Genomic DNA, 19,752 nt, shown 5'->3' on the forward strand with positions numbered 1-19,752 from the left:
GCATTTTTTGTAGTGTAAGCAGTTGAGAGGTGGCTCAGCTGTAAGCTAAGGGGCAGTATAGGGTCTAATACTTATGAAATATTGTTTGTTAGATCTGGAGAGGGACAGGAAAAAATGAATTGATATTTCTACTTTCTATATAGTAGCCAGATTTATGTGCAGTATCTGCTCCAGGATTGATAGTGAGTGAAATGTGAATAGTTGGTATGCAGGATTTGATTTTGAAGGAAACATCATGATGTCAAATTTTTTTTATTGATTCATGGTGGACAATAAAGTTACTTCAAGTTAAGAACTTGTCTGAAGGATTCAGGCTCAGAGAACAGTATGTAAAACTGTTACAATATATCATTTCAATTGTCATTAGCATATTCCTGTCATGAGAAAGAAAGCATGATTTCTGCTGAATTATCCAAGTTCACATTTGACTGTCACAACTTGTGTGTATCATTCTTCTGGTTTTATTTTCCTATAAGATGTAATAATTATGGTGTAAATGTATTTATGTCAAAGTTATGATATTAATGATTGTAGTACTGTATTGGATTGATATTGTACTTTCCTGTCTCTTTTTCACAATCTTTGAGCGCAGAGTTTTGTCAAATCTGTCCTTTGTTGACCATCTTTTTTATGTGTGTTTTACAGTTACTAACCTCAAATCTATGTCCGATATGTCCCTGACTTATTCTACCTTGAAACTTATCCTCCTAAACGTACAAATGTACATGTTGTGCTGTGAACTAAACAAGAGGTTTTTGAATCCAACAGGCTTTCCCTTCTCCTTTTCAGTCATGCCTAAAAAGTGCACCCAAATTTTCTCTCTGAAAGTTCAACCCCTTCCACTGGAACAAAACATTCCTTATGATCTATCTCTGCCCGGTTTTTTGGCCCCTGTTTTCTCTCCCTAGCTTTGCGGTTAGTCGCGGTGTTCTGATAGCGTGCTTTAAGTCTCTCCACCAGAGGATCTGCAGACCCGGGAGGTGGTGGAGAAGCTGGCAGCCTTCGTGGCCGAGGGGGGGAAGCAGGTGGAGGAAGTGGCCATTCAGAAGAACAAGGACAACCCTGCCTTTTGGTGAGTGAGCCACTTGATTGTGGCTGTATTTATCCTCTGTTATATGTTAGAGATGCTGATCTGATCCTATTCAATTCATTTGTGGTGAGTCCCATTGAAAAGTATTGGGTCTGAGATGTTGGCCAACTGGAAAACATATTTAAATTTTTTAGAAAATAAGACAGTGGATCTTGACTTAAGGTGAAAACTCCTACATTGCTCTTCAACTTCGTTTCTGTTCAGGATCTTGGTGCTGTGTCTTATTCGTAGTAAGAAGGGCATTGGAAAGAATATTTTTCTGTGGAACAATGTTGTTTATGTAATTAGCTGAATCATTATGACTAATGCCCAGTTCCCACATGTGCATACATGTATACAATTTCATATGAGTTTTGTATTAAATGGTATCAAATACTACGCTATCTGTATGCTATGCTAGTTTTCCCACTAGTTCTGCTGTTCATATGCACCACCTTACCTGCAGATATCTATTCAAGACTGCAAGACCCTGAAGGTTAAAGAAACCCCTCTGTATTGCAAAAAGCAAGGACTGTCTTGTGTGATAAGGGCCGATGAGTGAAAAACTCCCAATAAGCACTAAGACTTGCCAAGATAAATGATTTAACTCTCCTGCAGGCTCTGTTGATTACATTGCCTGGCACCAAATCAGTCCAAGTGTCGGGCAATTTCTATGCTAATTCTCCAGAGATAAGATTCAAGCTGACTCAAGATTCAAGATATAGTTTATGACATTTCTTTCTCAACTGAGACATTTGAGCTGCAGCCAAAGAGCATTATATTTTTGTGTCTGTAGCTTTGATATTTGAAGATTGAGTCAGAATCTCTGGCATTTAGAGCAGGTCTTAAGGATGAGAAAACTTCTGTGCTTTCCCTCGACTGCATCGCTGTTGTGAAGGTAATTTATGGGTATCTTGTCCAATTCAATCTACTATCGCTTCACTCCTCATACATAATACATGACCGCCTTTAGGCGGGACACTGCCTGCATTATGTTCTTATATCTTTGTGATGAATTGTCCTCGGAACCATTTGTCTTCTTTGAAGTTTAATTTCTGAGGAAGGCAGTCTGCATCATATTGTCAATTTCGTAGCATAAAAGGTACTTTGAGTCCATCAAACATTACATCCACTGAAAATAGGTCTACTTCTGGAGTATGTTACATTGTATCTTGGAAAGGCCAGACTGAATGTATATTCAACAGGCATTCGTGTACATGTATCACCGAAGAGTCACCGAATCTGGTATTGGAATTTTCGACATGCATTCTAGAATATTCTATGGAGGCTATGGGTCTTGCTTTTGGCCACAAATAAAGTAGGAATTGGGTGGGAGAAATTGCACCTACATGTATTTGAATGATAAGCTTAATCTGAGCTCTCTTTAAAGGCACCCAGAGCATTTTATGAGGCTTGAAAACTGGAAATATTCTAGTTGCTGTAATCTTTATGAAATTGACATTTAATGCCACTGATTACCATATCTGCGGGCAGATTTCTTATCAAAAGTGCTCAAAAGCGGCACAAAAATAAGCTACATGGTGATCTTTTAGTTTCACGTGCCTAGTGTAAAAAGACCGATACCACAGCCCCGCCCATCTCCATCAAAACGTAGAAATGCAAAATTAAAACATAAAAATGCAAATATTTGACAGGCATGCAGTCACTCTCTCATTGGTCGAACCGCTAATTGTGATGGACAGTCAGGATCAGTCTATTAGGGCTTGGATTTCCATCAGTTCTCACTACACAACGACATCGTATCTTTGCTCCTTTAATGTCGATGTGTAATGATATAGTGTTATTGACACTTACTATGTGTAGGAATGACTAGAAATTTGAGTTTTTTTATTCAAGTTTCAAGCCTCATAGAATGCTCTGGGTGCCTTTAAAAATGTTGCAATTGGTATAAGCATGTCTGCCTGTAGCACCCGAGGACACATGCAGCAAGTAAATGTTATCGATAACATCAGTGCACTTGTTAGTTAAAAAAATTTTGAAAAAAAAAGGGGAACAGCTCTTTCCCTCTGAAAATGGTCAAAAAATTTTGAAAAAAAAAGGGGAACAACTCTTTCCCTCTGAAAATGGTCAACATGAGGAGAAAGTACCAAAATGGGAATGTTTTGTACTGTAGCCTTGATTGTTCTTGTAGAAGGAACACTGGTGAGGTAGCCTGGAGTTAAGTTGTTGAAGTGAAACTACTATTAATAATAATAATGATTATAATTTTGACTCTTTTTAAACTCCACGTCCTCATACCTTTGCCACATTTCTTGGCAAAGAAAGTAGTAGCATTTCCTTATGAATTATGTAAACGAAGCCCTCATTTGCATGATTTGTCTTTAAAGGTCCACATTTACTTAACTTCCAAATGCTGCAAGAATCAAATCCCCATAATTTACCCCTCTGTAATTTATTTTTTATTTTTTTTTGTCATTAGTTATGCCAATAGGTTACATATATGTCACATGTTTAAGAGTCCTTTAACAAAATGTAGTAGGTTTATAAACTTTCCTCATTGACTATGCAAAGAAGCTACTGATTTTCATAATTAGGTTATGATTATATGTGGTTATGTAAATCATTACTTGATCTATCTACATACCAGAAATCATGACAATCCGTCAACCCCGTCTTTGGTTAATCTTTTTCAAAGTTTGAAACAAAATTTGCTTCAGAATCTGCAAAAAGGGGGCCAAAATCCACACAACTTACTCTCCCTCCCAAGAGCTATCTAGCACTCAAAAATCATGACCATAGCATGTCCTGAACAAGAGATATCAAAACCAGAAGTTACGCTGCAGTACCATAGAAAGTTGTTAGTGGGCACAAAATCTAATCATTTTGAGGTATTACCAAGACCTACCCACCTACGAAATATGAATCCAGGCATTCTCGAGTTATCGTGGTAAAAGACACACACACACACACACACACACACACACACACACACACACACACACACACACACACACACACAGTACACACACACATAACGCTGTGCAAAGCAAAACATTCTCGACGAAGGTAATAAAAGGTACTGAAGTCACAGTATTTTTAAATCGTTGAAAAGTATTTGGTACTGGTACACACTCCTTACTGGAAACTGTTGGCTTCATAAGTACAATGAAGGCTACAATTCAACCCATTTTCACTTTATTGTCATGTTGACCATTTCCAGAGGGAAAACAATTTCTTTTATTTTTTTCAACATCTGGTGAAAACTTGACATCAGGTCTTAACAAACTTAAGCATACAAGAACAGGAACAATCAAACTTGATCTGTCAGAGGGCTTGGGTAGCTGCCTTCATCAGCCAACCAACCATTCTCTGAACTGCATTGTTACGTTTTTGGCTGCCTTTTGAATTTGTCATGTCCTCTAGCCAACTGCTGCCCACCCCTGTGTCAGGGACCCCAGCAGTAATATAATCAAATATTGGATACTACAGTGACATCTCTCAGGTGACAGCTGCTTTTTAGGGGGTATAATCCCACCTGTGGCTTTGATTCCTTCCAAGCCATCAACCTAATAGATACTAATGTTGTGGTGCATTGTTCGTAAAACATAACAAGTGCTGTGGGATTATGAAAAAGGGAAATTAATGATGATGCCCATAATTTTGCTTTTATCTTGTTCTAAAGATTGGTGACTTTGGCACAATTGTCAATGAGAACAAGCCGAAATCCAATCCCTGCAAAAATAAATGAGTTTACAGTATCAGGAGAGTGCACCTTCCACAAAGTGAGGAAAACTTCTATTGGCTGCTAAATAAAATTAATGCTCTGTACGTCTGGTGTTAGACAGAGACTGATGCAGCATTGCTGACTTCATTAGCCATCAGGGCATCAAGAATAGAAATAAAAGATTAATGGCCTTTGTCTTTGTCTTGCCAAGGTTTAATGAAGCCAACGACTGAAAATGTGATAGCAGGTTACCTGTGTTTCAAGGAGAATAATAGGCAATTATAGTATCCAACCAGTGTTATTAATCAATAGCAACTTGTGAATGAGATCATTGATTTGTTGTGGCATGTTACCTTTTGTTGTTATAATATAGTAGGTTTTATGAAAAGATTTGTCATTCCTTTGGGATGCATGGTAAAAATAGGTATAATTACATTATCGATTATCGTATAGGCAGATGACGTTGACCAATCAGAAGCCTCCATTCCATATCGGTTATGGCGCCATAATGCCATAAAAGTGCCACAATTGGTGAAAAATGAATCTCAAATCAACAACAAAAATACAAGTTACAGAAAGTTATTAATTCATAATATTATGGAATTTCAACCGTTCCATTATGTAGGGGGAGATGACTCTTTTTGTTAACATTTGTATCATGTTTATTGGTTCCATAAAATGTTTACCATCTTAAAAGAAACAAAATCTTTTGTGAAGATATGAAAAAATAGAATTAATCATTTCAATACAAGTCAAATCTAAAGAGAAGGGAACGTGGTGATTTTATGACCCTTAAGTATTCAGTTGAAGGCAGGCAGCTCAGAAGCCTCCCATTTTCAATTGGGTCTTCTTGCATATTAAGATGTATTAAGTTTGTTTTTTAGTCAGTAGAAATTCATATGGACGTTTTATTTGTAATGGCGACTTCAGCTGCGTTGATGAGTATTTTTTCCAATTAGTTTCAAGAATTACTGAAACTTGTCAGAAGTGAAAAATTGATTCCGCCATGCCAGACCTGCAGCATTTTAGTATTCATGAATGACGCCTTGTGTTAATCATGTCTGAACTTTGGAGACAGAGAATCGGAAATTGTGCTGGGTTATTTCCCTGTTGCCTCTTATACCACATGGTCTACAATACATGTATGTAGTTGTTGTTTGCCAAATTGCCGGGATTCATTCTTCATTTTTGCCTGCAAACAAACCCATACTGATTCAGCAGCAGGTCTTTGTTTGTTTATTTGTTTGTTTTTGTAGCACATAACCAAGGAACTGCATTGGGGTGTTACAAAATTTAATGTAGTATCAAAAAACTACAATGCTACACAAGGGACTAATTTTTTAGACGTCACACTTTGTGTTGTACAATTGCTCTGTAGTAGCTTCTTTGATATGCCACTCAGAGGCATTTCACAAAAATGGGACCTCTAACTTAACGTCCCTTCCAAAGGACCAGTAGCATGAAAATCAGTGATTCATATTTATAAAAAGACCGCTAAATATAAAAATAATCGCTAAACTAACATAGCAAACCTGAAGTATAAAAATTATTATGTACTCTAGTTCACATTTATTCTCCAAATAATGATTCGAATACAAATTTAAAGAAGTTGGACAGAAGTTTAATGAATTTTCAGTGACCTTTGTGATCTTCGTTGGTCACGGCAGTACCAAACGGTTGGAAGTGATTACTATTGATTTATGATTTATCACAATTGTGACCTTTAACCTCACTGTCTACAGGCCTCACTGACCCTTATAGTTATTAAAAGTAAATGAGGAGCCACTTATATAAGAAAAGAAATGGCTAGAAAAGCCAACTACATTTTGTAGTTTGTGGTTCTGGGTTTGTGGGTCATGAAAGAGGTACCAGTTATTCAATCCTGATTTCAATCCTCATTTCATTCTGTTATGTTCTACATTATACTATGCCTATAGGTTTCACGGTCATTCACCATTCTTTCATTTATTTGTTAGTTCTGTATAACTTTATTTACAGTAAATCTTATTTTGGTTTTGTATCATTCAGTAATTTGCTTAACTTTTTTTGTTACTTTAATGTTTTTTTTGTGTAACTCCTAAAACAACAGATTACTGTAACTCCTCTGACATGGAGGGGAATTTTCATAGATATCACTGAATGTAAATGAAGACCTAATTTGCATAACTGATGAGAAAAGACTCTAATTCCTTAATGGTGAATGAAGGGAATTTTATTCTTGCAGTATTTGGAAGTCAAGTAAAGTTGAACATTACCAGATATAAATCATGCAAATTAATGTCTCATTTATTAGCAAATGCTACAATTATATAGCTTTCTTTGCTAAGATTAGACACTTTGTCTGGGTCTGTGTCTTTGCACTAAATCAAGATCCTTTTGATGGATTTGGCTGCCTTGTTAAAGAGGGTATCAAACACCTTTAGCCACACCGCAAAGACCATAATTACTTCACGGAGGATTGTATCCTACGGACGTTATTATCAATTGGGTTGACCAACTACTCTCTCTTGGCAGCCAGGGGCTGAATTGAGAGGAGCTTACAGTTGGCGGGAGTACATTACAAGGGTCTGCAGCAGCTGATATTCTGTGCTAACTCAGGGGACCTCAATATGACAATTGCCCCATGAGCGGGCATAAGACTGTAGGTTTTGAACCACTCACACTGGGAAGGACCCCTACTGTTTTCAATAAGTGTGGTGGGTTCTTAAAAACTTGCTTGAGGTGTGTCTCTCCTCAAGAACGGGACCTCCATTTAACGTCCTATCCGATGGACGTCCCTAACCGAAGCTAGATACTCATTTTCATCTGAGTGAAGTGATCAAAGTCGTGTAAAGTACCTTTTCCTGGATGGCGCAACATTGTGACATTTCAGTGGTTTCGAACCAGGGACCTCTCGGTCCTGGGTGAAACACCCTACCGATTGTGCCACATGATGCCAATGATGCTTGAGGTGCATTATATTATGGCTCTCCTCAAACACGGGACCTCTGGCTGTATGACTCATGCGTGAGGATGATCCTAGCCAAAGCTACATGTTTTTTGTAGGTACTCATTTTTAGTTGAGTGAGGAAAATGTACTGGCCCAGTGGTGTTAAGTGCCCATACAGGTACATGTAAGAGGAAATGTAACAGCACCATCACTGGTAATGGCGTGGAAAATTCACTCTTTATCAGCATTTACGACATGATGATGGTAACTCATTCCAAAGGGGAAACAAGCACCCATTTGATTCGTGCTTCCTGTCGCCCCATTTCCCTGGGTATGCCTGATTGTGACATTTTAGTATCTATCAAAATACAGCATTAAACCATTTTATGAGTCGGTAGTTGTCAGTGTGCAATGAGTGTCCAAATCAGGTTATTAGAGATACCATACAGTTGCATGCAAAATTATTGAACCCCCCTTGCATTTTGGACATTTTGGCAAATTGAGGAACATTACAACTGCAGAATATTACTAAATCATAAGTGATGAACAGATGACTTGATGTACATGTAGACGTGAACGATAGCTTGTTACAAGCTTCTGGCAGTTACATTTGTATATACATGTATCAGCTGCGTTCCATGATCAACATGAGCCATATGTTACAGCAAAAGAGAGAATATCCATACTAATTTTTGAGTAAGACATCTCTTGGGGCGGAGACTAGGTATTGGTCTTCTAGCAGCTTTTTCGGAACTGCAGGGGCCAATTTTGCTTCAGATTTTTTTTTTACCTTTAAACTGTAGACACTAGTCTATTTTTTTCATTATTCATGACAGATAGGTTGGTCCTAAGCCTGGGTTGTCGTTCCTGTCGTTTCTTGTTTAGCTGGGTTTCCCAGGGTAAGTCTGTCTGTTTCTTGTTTCTGTCAACCCAGACACCTTTGCCAAACCAATACATTTTATTGCCGTACCTGTTTGTTTTTATCAGCTGTTGAATATCCTTTTGGTATGCAATCTCGTCTTTGAGATTATTTGAGAGGGTCAGAAGATCTCTAGAGGTCTTGAGCCACAGCTCACTGAAATGTAGATAGCTGCATCCACCCTCATGTTGGTGTCCCTATGACATCACAAGAACACCGTAGAAAGAGTCATTATAATTATATTACTGGCTGCATTGCAAATTTCTAGATCATAATCTAGAAATTTGCAAAATTTGTAATGCACATAGCCTACAATAAGAAGAAGGATCTTAGTCAAACTTCATACTTCATGAATACCACCTGGGATTGTTGTTGGATTTTCTGGCACAATGTGTATCATACAAACATGTACATGTGCATGTAGGTAAGTGATAAAAGGGTACATGTTCCGAGTTCGATAGGGCTGTCGACAATTCCCATTAACTGGAGCTTACAGGCAGAGCCCACGCATTCCCAACAGAGAGGGCAAATAAAGCACAGACATTTGCAACACAGCAGTACACCAGGTCCCACAATAGCATTTCAAATAGTATTGCTTTTAGGGCTGACCTTGTTGGACTTGTTCAAGCATGAAAGTCATTGCCTTCGCCAAAAGGTTATGTTTCGGTAGTGTTTGCATGTGTTTATGTACATTTGTATGTGTGTATGTTTGTAGAAGACCAGCATAACTCAAGAAGGCCTGGATGGATTGCCTTGATATTTGATATTTGGTATGTGGGTAGGTCTTGATGAGACCTAAAAATGAGTAGCCCCCTAGCAACTTTCTAAGGTAGTGTTCTGGACATGCCATGGTCATGATTTTTGGTGTGTAGATAGCTTGAGTGATGATTAACATAATTAGATACTTATTGTGCAAATTAGAATCTAGTTTGCATGATTAATGAGAAAAGTTTATTAAGCCATTAAACCCAAGAAGAAGTACTTTACATGCTAGATGCAGCATTTGGCTGGCATGATACTTACATAATAGCTTCTAAGAACAACTTACTGAGGATTCAAGGTAGACTGAGAATGAATTTGTATGATGGAAGCTTGAAAGGGGTGGGCACTGAGCAATGAAGCATAGCAAACAAGATTCTGTGGATATGGGTAGTGGGGCCAAAAAATATATACAGAATATCAAGACAACCAGTTTGCAGGACCCAACAAGGGGGGATTTATTGTGATATCTAGTGGCAGCCCCCTTGGAGGATTATGATGGATTTCAAATCCTCAGTATGGACAGCTAAGATGGATGCGCCATCTTTCTAGCCTTCCCAGCATGCTGATTGATAAAGAGAGATGTATTCATAGGTACCAATTATGTAAATGAAGACCTTATTTGCATAATCAATTAGAACATGATATAGCTCAAGATTGGGTTGACGAATCATCATGATTGTTCATAAAATTATGTAAATAGGTTAAGTGATTCTTGGTATGATTAAATGTTGATTATGCAAATCAGACTTCAATTTCATGAAACTGCTACATTCCATAATTAGACTATTCAAACATGTGACATTTGTAACTGAGGAAGAGAGAAATATTAATGGATAAAATATGCAAATGAGGACCTAATTTGTATGATAAAGAGAAACAACTATAATTCCATTTTGATAACTAAGTGCAGTTTTATGCAATGTATTTGTGGCCCTCTGAATTCAAACGATTGGTTCTTTACTTGCTTGATGGCAAATACCTGTCATTAGGGATCAGGCCCTGCTAATGTAATAATATGGCTAACTGGGTGATGGGACCTGGAATTAATGGGAAGAAATTTTGCAGATGTCAGCTCTTGGACAAAGGCCACCTTGGCTACATGTTTATCATCATATCGCAGCTTTAGAAAGGATTCAATTTCAAGAGTAAGGTCAACCAAATAAAACACTTAGATGTAAGTTGCAAAACCTGGCAGCGTAACTACAGTCAAACCTGCCCAAGGCGACCACCAGGGGGACCAAGCAAAAACAGACGCGTTGGACACCTTGAAGAGGATACTCACAACATTTTTCCAAGTCGAGGTGTTGTAATGTCATGGATGGATTAAAAATGATGTGATAACCACCATCAGGTTCAATTCTCATTGACAGAAAGATCCTACAAAAAATATCTGTGATCTTTGCAATGTTTATTAACCATTACATCGTGTAGAAATTTCAGTCATAATATTGCTGCACGTATATATATGGCCTCCGTCGGTCAGTATTGACCATGGTAAAATCCTAATTCACAACAGCCCTACAGCATCGACTATGGCTAAAAAGCCCTATACGAGAATGGCAGTCTCTGCCACAAAAATCACATCTGTAAGCCGACTCAGTTCTGTTGCAAAGCTCTTTTCTGCGGATCCGCTTTTCTTCTGCGCTGTGCATCAGTCTGGCTTCTCCTGATTTGAGCTGTCTGGACAGTGTGCATCTCCACCTGGAACGGTCACTTGCAAGGTCCTCCCAGTGTTCCGTATCAATATCTACATGTAGAGCCTTCAAGTCCCTGCTGCACGTACATGTATGACTTAAGATAACAGAATTCTACAATGACATGTACAATTATGGCAGGGCTACTGAAACTTTTCTGGATTAAAAAGAGTTAAGGAAAGCAGCTACATTTGAACATTTATATTAAGCTTCAATTGAATTGAGGGTGTGTGGCCTCCAATAAAAACCCAAATTATACTGGAGTGTGCTCCTTTGTGTACGGTATACTTTAACGGTTAAATGTCATTGTAAAATTGATTATTGACAAATGCGAGTTTTTTTCACATTCAGTTCTTTGCAGTCAAGAAATGTTTTGTCCAGAGTTTTCTACCATTTGTGGAACAGTACCGTAACTGTTAATACCATTATAGCCTGCCAATACCAATATTCTCCCACGTAATGTCTGTGAAAGGCAAAGAAGCATTGAGGGGGCAAGCTGCACACCCAGTGAGTAGTCATAGGGCGCTCTCCAGCCCTTCATAAGCATTACCTTTCCAGCTGTCTTTTGAAGGCTGTTATTTGCACTTTACATCCACTGCTGTTAGTAACTTCTGACAGGGCAAATTGAAGACATTCTCAAAATGTATGCTCCCAGTCTGTGCAATTTATTAGTACTGACACCCCTCACAAGCAAATGCATCCTGTAGCACACACTATAGGTATTGTTTACGACCTTGAAAATATAGTTTTATTCCTTGGAAGCTGAAGCAAAGTTATGGGATGAAAGTTTATGCATAATAGTCTCTTGGACTGAGTGACACGATCACTTGAGCGTTGCTGTCAGATTGGGAGCCAGCTGGTACAATGTTCATTCATGCGGCCCCCTTATGACCCTAGAAAATGGGGTTACGGGACCAGTAAGCTGTAAGTGATATACAATCATGCACTGTGTAATGGAATTTTTTTCTACATACTTAACTAGAGTTCCACGACCTCATACCTCCGCCAAATGATTTTAACCTTTATGACTGATGTATTTAGGAGTGTTTCTCATCAATCATAAATCATACCAGTTGATCGTCTTCAGTCAAATAAAAGAAGTTGTCCAAAGTATGAGCTTATGAAAGAAGGTTATGCTAACATTTATCATCAATTATGCAAATGAGGTCCTTATTAGCATAATTTGATTCAACGATGTTCACATTCACATAACTTTCAAATGCTACAAGTATGAAATTGCCATCATTTACCTGTATGTAATTATAGCAGTTTCTCATTAATTATGCAAATTACACCTACAATTGCATATTTTCTATCTATTAACATTCCTCTCTTCCTTAGTTACATATGTCACATATTTGAATAGTAATATCATGGAACACAGCGGGCTTGTCTCATTAGTTATGCAAATTAGAAAATCTGATTTGCATAATTATATCCAATCATACAAGGCATCATGTAAGCTATCTACATACCAAAAATCAAGACCATCCATCAAGTCCATCTTGAGTTTTAGTATTTTCTCATTTATTATGCAAATGTGGTCATCATTTCCATAGTTGATATCTATTAATATTTCTCTCCTCCTCAGTTACATATGTCACAAGTTTGAGAGTCCTATTATGGAATTTGGCGGCTGTATAAACGTTCCTCATTAATTATGCAAATTAGATACTGATTTGCATAATAAGTATCAAATCATGTACATCATCACACAAGCTATCTACTTACCAAAATTCATGACCATCCATTAAGCCCTTCTTGAGTTATTCCCTTTCAAAGTCTGAACCAAAACCTGCTCCTGCAGTTCCAAAAAAAGCTGCTAGGGGGTCCAAACCTAGACCACTTACTCCCTGTCCAAAGAGCTATCTACCACTCAAAAATCAGAACCATAGCATGTCCAGAACACGAGATATCAAAACAGGAAGTTCCGCTGCAGTACCGTAACAAGCCGCTAGGGGACCCAAAATCTAATCATTTCCATGTCTCATCAAGACCTACCCACCTACCAAATATCAAGACAATCCATCCAAGCCTTCTCGAGTTATGCTGTACGTTACACACAAACAAACAAACACACACAAACGCTACCCTCTGCATAACCTTCTTGGCGAAGGTAATAAGACCCTGTATGCCATAGGGAAGTGAGTTCTTGCCCAGATATCACTACTACCATACTTGCTAGCAGTGCCATGGATTAAAATGCAACCTGCATAATTATGCAGGTCAATACACATCAGGTAGAATCAATACTTTGCAGGTACATTGTATTTCTGATGTACCTGCACCTAATCTGCACTGATTCATGTATTATTACCCCCATGAAATGTCATGGAGGTTATTATCTCCATGAAAAATGGAGATATAGTTTTGGGTGTGTCTGTGTGTTTGTTTGTTTGTTTGTCTGTTTGTCTGTCTGTTTGTCTGTTTGTGTTTCCGCACTACTGTAGTCAGCATAACTCAAGAACCTTTTGATGGATTACAATGATATTTGGTATGTGGGCAGGTGTTTTGAAGCCGAAGTTCAAGGTCAATTTTGGGCCCCCTGGTATGTGACCTTGGTACTGCAGCAAAACTTCAATTTTTGTATCTTTTGACCTGGACATGCTGTGGTCTTGATTTTTGGGTGGCAGATAGCTTGTGATGTAATAAAGAAGTGGTGTAGGTTTGGGCCCCCAAGCAGCTTCCTCTGGACCTGCAGGGGCTTTTGTGAACATCTTCTAAGGAGAATAACTGAACAAAGGAACACAGATTTCCATGATATTTAGTATGCAGGTAGCTTAGATAGAGATATAAACAATCAAGTGCAAATTATGCTAATTTGGACTTGATTTGCATAGCTAATGAGGAAAATCTATATTTGCAGTGTTTTCCATTATCAGACTCAAATACATGTAACGTATGTAGTTTATGGAAAGTGGATCATCAACAGATACCAATTATGCAAATAAATTCCTAATTTGCATAATCAATGCAAAACACCATATCTCACCTAATTGGAAAATTATAGGACTGTCAATATGATACTTAGTATGCAGGTAGCTTAGACAGAGATATACATAATGTAATGCAAATTATGCTAATTGTGACTTAATTTGCATAGCTAATGAGGAAAATCTGTATTTGCAGTGTTTTCCATTATCAGACTCAAATACATGTAACATATGTAGTTTATGGAAAGTGGAGCATCAACAGATACCAATTATACAAATGAATTCCTAATTTGCATAATTAATGCAAAAACACCATAATTCATCTAATTGGAACATATGTAAGTTAGATAAAGGTGTTTATGACCAAGCCTATATTATGCAAATGTGTACGTCATTTGCATGAATAGAATTGTTCATGGAGATATGAGGTCGTGGAACTCTTGTTTCAGTAGCATTTGTCATTTTGTGTGTCCGTGTGTCTGTTGGTGAACAAGATAACTGGAAAGGTTGGATGGATTGGTTTTATATTTGGTGTGATGGTAGGGTCTCACAAAAACTGGAAATGATTAGATTTTGGGCCCCTTAGCGGCTTCCCTAGGTGCTGCTGTGGAACTTCTGCTTGTGATACATGTATCTCGTGTTCTGGACCTGCTTTGTGGGCAATAGGTAGCTCTCGTGCTCGGGAAGAAGTCATATATGCTTCCCTAGGTACTGCTGTGGAACTTCTGCTTGTGATACATGTATCTCGTGTTCTGGACCTGCTTTGTGGGCAATAGGTAGCTCTCGTGCTGGGGAAGAAGTCATATATGTTTGGGCCCCCTAGTGGCCAGTTCAGGAATTGCAGGGGCTTTTTTGTCAAAATTTGAGGATGACTCAAGAAGGAAGTAATGGATTTTCATGATTTTTGGTATGATGGTAGCTTAGATAAATATGTACAAAATGAAATACAAATTATGCAAAATAGGACAATATTTGCATAATTGATGAGAAAATTCTATCATTATATGATAGCAGTTTTTTAAGGACCTGGACATGCTGTGGTCTTGACATTCAGGTGGCAGATTGCTTTTTACATCAGGACAAAGTGGGTCCGGTTTGGGCCCCTAACATTAAATTTTGGAACTGCAGGGGCGTTTTTGTCAAAATATTCCAAAGAAGATAACTGAAGAAAGGAAAGACAGATATCCATCATATTAGGCATGCAGGTAGCTTAGGCAGAAATGGACACAATTAGATCTTTATCATGCAAATAAGGTCCTAATTTTATGCAGGATATCTGTGGAGTGAGTTCAGTATTTCATGCAGTGCATTTTTGATTTCTTGTCATTCTTTATAGCAATGTTATTCTGTCAAATGTTACCAGGCTAAAGATTCCAACCTACAATTTGAAAAAAAAAAAATTGGCAGGAAAAAAGAATACAGGATTGGTGTTATGAATATAATATATCTTACAGAACACGTCAAGCCCTGCAAAGGCTACCAAACGCTTACACTTGAAGCATGTCTCGCCTTGCATTTTGTTAATCTCAAGCTCACATTAAAACATCTCACTAACCATTCCAAGAAATTGGTCTGCACACCCAAGACAGTTAGAAGACCTTATTTGCCCAATGAATGTATTCCAAGCAATTACCGGAAAGTAACAGAAAGCCAAATTGCTGTTTTACTGCTAAGGTACACCCTAATGTAGGTTGTAAAATTGTTAGGAAAGACCCATTAAATGGCATGAATCATGGTCAGCTCACAAATACAGCTTTACCTTAGGTATTGAAGTCATTAACTTCTGAGTCACCCATAAAAGTAAACTGTATAGAGACCTAATGGTGCATCACATTAATTTAGATTGTTTATGACTTATAGTTATACTGATATACCGAATACATTTGTTTCATTTTCATTTTTCTATAAGCTGTATATACAAGGGTGGTTCAACAAAGATTTCCCCTGACCCACTTCCAGCTATTGTAGGAGGCTGAAATTGCACACGATCAATTAATAACTTAATAAGTGTGCCAAGGTTCCCTCTACGTCTATGGGAAATTAGTCTATGAAAGCCTTTGATAAACATGCTGCATATTCTGGACCATGGTGACTGCTCTGAATTCAACTCTCTCCACTATTGCACCTCACTCCACAGCTGTAAAAGAGAAAGGTTACAGTTAAAAAATAGGAATGTCGCTGGCTTTAACTTTGGTATATTCATTTCTTCATGTTTAGGGGCATAAAGATTTTATTGAAGGCAAAAGAGAAACATGTTTACAAGGAAAGATGATCCAAGTGTCGGATCCAAATGATAAGATCTGTATGAAGGCTCATCTGTCATAGTTGTGCGATTTAAGCTTTGTTCCAACACAAAGGATTTCGAAAAACTCACCATGAATTTGGGGTCAATCTCTTCAACCTTCCTCAGATGTCTGATTCACTTTCCAGAAACTTGAAACCTTATACACTACCAAAAATGCTGTTTCTTATTTTTCTTGTTTTCTTATTTTTTCTTATTGAGAGAAAGATTTTCTTCCATAAAGAATTTCAAGAAAATCAAGAAATCTTACGCAAAACCTTTGTACGTTAAATCTTACATTAAGAGTTTTATTCTTGTTTTTCTTAGGTGAAGAGAGGATTTCTAGTCTGATTTTTTATCAGCAAGAAAATTCTAGAAATTCTAGTCAATCTTTCTTCCTTATTCTTCACACAATATTTGCTTCTTGTTTGGTGAAATGGAGTATTTTACAGAATCTACTCTTAAGATTTTTATTCTTGCCATACATGAATTTTTCTTTAGACTTTCATTTCACTAGGAAAACATTCTTGACATTTCTTGTTTTCTCGATTTAGGAAGTCTGAGGAATATGATTCTTGCTATTCTTAGTATGTCTAAGAAGATGTAAGGATTTTCTTGACCAAATACAGTTAAGAAAAATGAGAAAATCAAGAAACTGTAAAACAAGTAATTCCCAAGTGTTTTTCTGTTCGAATTCCTTTTCCACAAAGTTAAAGAAAGATGTTTCCTGCTTTTCTGTGTTATCTAAAAATGAAAGTTCGAATTTGCATGATTTCCTTTCTTTTCTTAACATTGTAAAGCTCAAGAAGATAATTATTGTTTTTCTTGTAATGAGAAAGTAAATTATGCTAATTTAATACTCCCATCATCCTTTGCTGTAAAGAGAGTTTGAATGTGGACCGTTGAGTTTGGGCTCCAGCTGTATTTGCCTGATGTGCGGTTTAGATCTTACAATAATAGGGAAACATGTGGCTAGTTTCGTGAGGACACTTTTTGGTATCATGTGGGACTCACTACACAGCGTAGATGACTTGTTTTAAGTTCCAAAATGCTTCCTCAGGACAACGCCATCAACAGATATGCTCCAGGTATGTTATAGCCTGTCTTGCATGAAAATAACTTATTTCCCAAGTAGATACTCTTAGTTTTGTGTTTGTGGTTGCATGATACAGCCAACCAGTAATTGCAGAGCATGTACGTTTAGTGCAGTTATACCTAAAAGGTACTAAAAAAGTTGAAGTATATCATTTTCAAGCAAATGCACAAGCCCCCCCTCCCCCATGCATGTATATGGGGGAGGGGGGCGATATAGGAAAATGACAGTCACTACACTCTTTGTGTGTTTTTCTAGGCTTAGAAACCTTTGTTGTGTTTGTGGTTGCATGATACAGCCAACCAGTAATTGCAGAACATGTACGTTAAGTGCAGTAATACCTACAAGGTACTAAAAAAGTATAAGTATAACATTTTCAAGCAATTGCACAAGCCCCCATCCCCATGCATGTATAAGGGGGAGGGGGGCGATGTAGGAAAATGACAGTCATCGTCATCTTTTTTGTGTGTTTTTCTAGACTTAGAAACCTGATGGACCAAAGAAGATGCCCCCGTCTCAAGTTTGGAAAATCTTTCAACAATTACAAGTCATTGATTATAACAAGGACAGCTACAACACTGCAGAACTGACAGTTTTAGAAGGACAATTAGTTATCTGTATGAGCACAGAGAAAATGTGCTTTTATCACAGCATCAAATGTGAAACATTAATATTTATGGAAACAATTGTATTGCAAACTGGTTGATCTTTGCAATCCTTGGTTAAGAATGGGCATTAGAAAGAAAAATCCAAAACTGTGTATTAAACAATTAGATCAATGATAATAAATATGATTGGAACATATTGAAATTATATTATCATTGATTTATTAAATGGTATTCTTGATTCAAGACCTCCATCTTGATTCAAGAAACTGTTTCTAGGTTTAAGGAATTCATTCTTGAGGACAGAAAGGTATTCCTATTACAAGAACCTCACTCTCAGTGGAGGAAACTCATTCTAGGTGTAAGAAATTCATTCTTGAGGTCAGAAAGGTATTCCTATTTCAAGAACCTCGCTCTTAGTGGAAGAAACTCATTCTAGGTGTAAGAAATTCATTCTTGAGGTCAGAAAGGTATTCCTATTTCAAGAACCTCGCTCTTAGTGGAAGAAACTCATTCTAGATGTAAGAAATTCATTCTTGAGGACAGAAAGGTATTCCTATTTCAAGAACCTCGCTCTTAGTGGAAGAAACTCATTCTAGATGTAAGAAATTCATTCTTGAGGACAGAAAGGTATTCCTATTTCAAGAACCTCGCTCTCAGTGGAAGAAACTCATTCTAGATGTAAGAAATTCATTCTTGAGGACAGAAAGGTATTCCTATTTCAAGAACCTCACTCTTAGTGCAAGAAACTCATTCTAGGTGTAAGAAATTTATTCTTGAGGACAGAAGAAATAAGGAAATGTCAGTGAGGACGTAACAAATATAAACATTTTCTTAGAATATTTTCCTCTGAAATTTATATATCTTAGATAAAAATTCTGTGCCAAAGAAGAATCATAAGAACAAGAAAATTTATTTCGAGGTTTTAGTCACATATGTGTGAGAAAAAACAACTTGGTCAGAGAAAACTATTCTAAGAAAAAGTTTATATTCCTTACGTCCTCACTGACATTTCCTTATTCGTTCTTATTCTTGCACACAGAATAATTTTCTTTCTGGAAGATAATTTTTCTTCAACAAAGAAAAAACAAGAAAAAACGAGAATGGCATTTTTTGTAGTGTATATGATGTAAAGCAATCATATAAGGACTCCTTTGTGAGGGGGGTGAAGGGGTCCTGTACATCAGGGCCCATCAACCCTCTCTGAACCGTGACTGTGGTAGAGACCGTCTTCCTGCCACCTTTGATTCCCTCCTGAAGTCATCACATTTCCTGAAACCATCAGACATCTTAGGAAGGTTGGAAAAAACAACCAAAGATTTATGAGTTTTTCCTTTGAGTTGGAACAAAGCTTAAATTGCACAACCTGTAAGAGTTAGTGTAGCAAACTAAAGTGTGGTCACGTACGGAATAGCCACATTTAACTATACCACACTGTAACAGGAAACCGTTTTATCCTACATGAATAAACCACCTGCATGTAAAAACCCACCTTGCTAGTGTGGGAATGGATGGTTATGATGTTCTCAAGGGAAAGCTTGTAATCTATCACATAATAGGAACAATGGACGGCAGTAAATAACAACTCAGTATAGCTGCAGCATGCAATTTGAAGGCATTGTGATAGTTTCAGGGCATGAAGTCTGTATAGTTTATTGACCCAATTCTGTCAGTTACTGTAACTCACTGCAATTGTCTAACCCAGTAGGTCTTGAAATACTGTAAATGCACAAATTTTCGTGATGGTTTTATGTCTGCAGCTTTTGCAGTGACCGCTTCCCC

General features: G+C 37.5%; 1 protein-coding gene and 1 long non-coding RNA gene across 4 annotated transcripts in view; both read left to right on the top strand.

Annotated features, from left to right (window-relative positions):
• Positions 1-19,752, top strand: part of LOC136427485 (SURP and G-patch domain-containing protein 1-like) — a 96,934-nt gene that overhangs the window by 47,050 nt on the left and 30,132 nt on the right. For 2 of the 3 annotated variants that reach the window (XM_066416365.1, XM_066416366.1), the window contains exon 5: positions 949-1,072. In XM_066416365.1, coding sequence (XP_066272462.1) covers positions 949-1,072 — 124 coding nt within the window. The remainder of the gene's footprint in view (positions 1-948; positions 1,073-19,752) is intronic. The other variant, XM_066416367.1, reaches the window with a different exon arrangement.
• On the top strand, positions 16,434-18,169 carry LOC136427491 (uncharacterized). The gene is made up of 2 exons (XR_010754439.1): positions 16,434-17,360; positions 17,844-18,169. It is a non-coding gene; the product is annotated as an uncharacterized lncRNA (long non-coding RNA).

This window comes from Branchiostoma lanceolatum, chromosome 2, assembly GCF_035083965.1.
Source record: "Branchiostoma lanceolatum isolate klBraLanc5 chromosome 2, klBraLanc5.hap2, whole genome shotgun sequence".
In the NCBI taxonomy this organism is placed as follows: domain Eukaryota; kingdom Metazoa; phylum Chordata; class Leptocardii; order Amphioxiformes; family Branchiostomatidae; genus Branchiostoma; species Branchiostoma lanceolatum.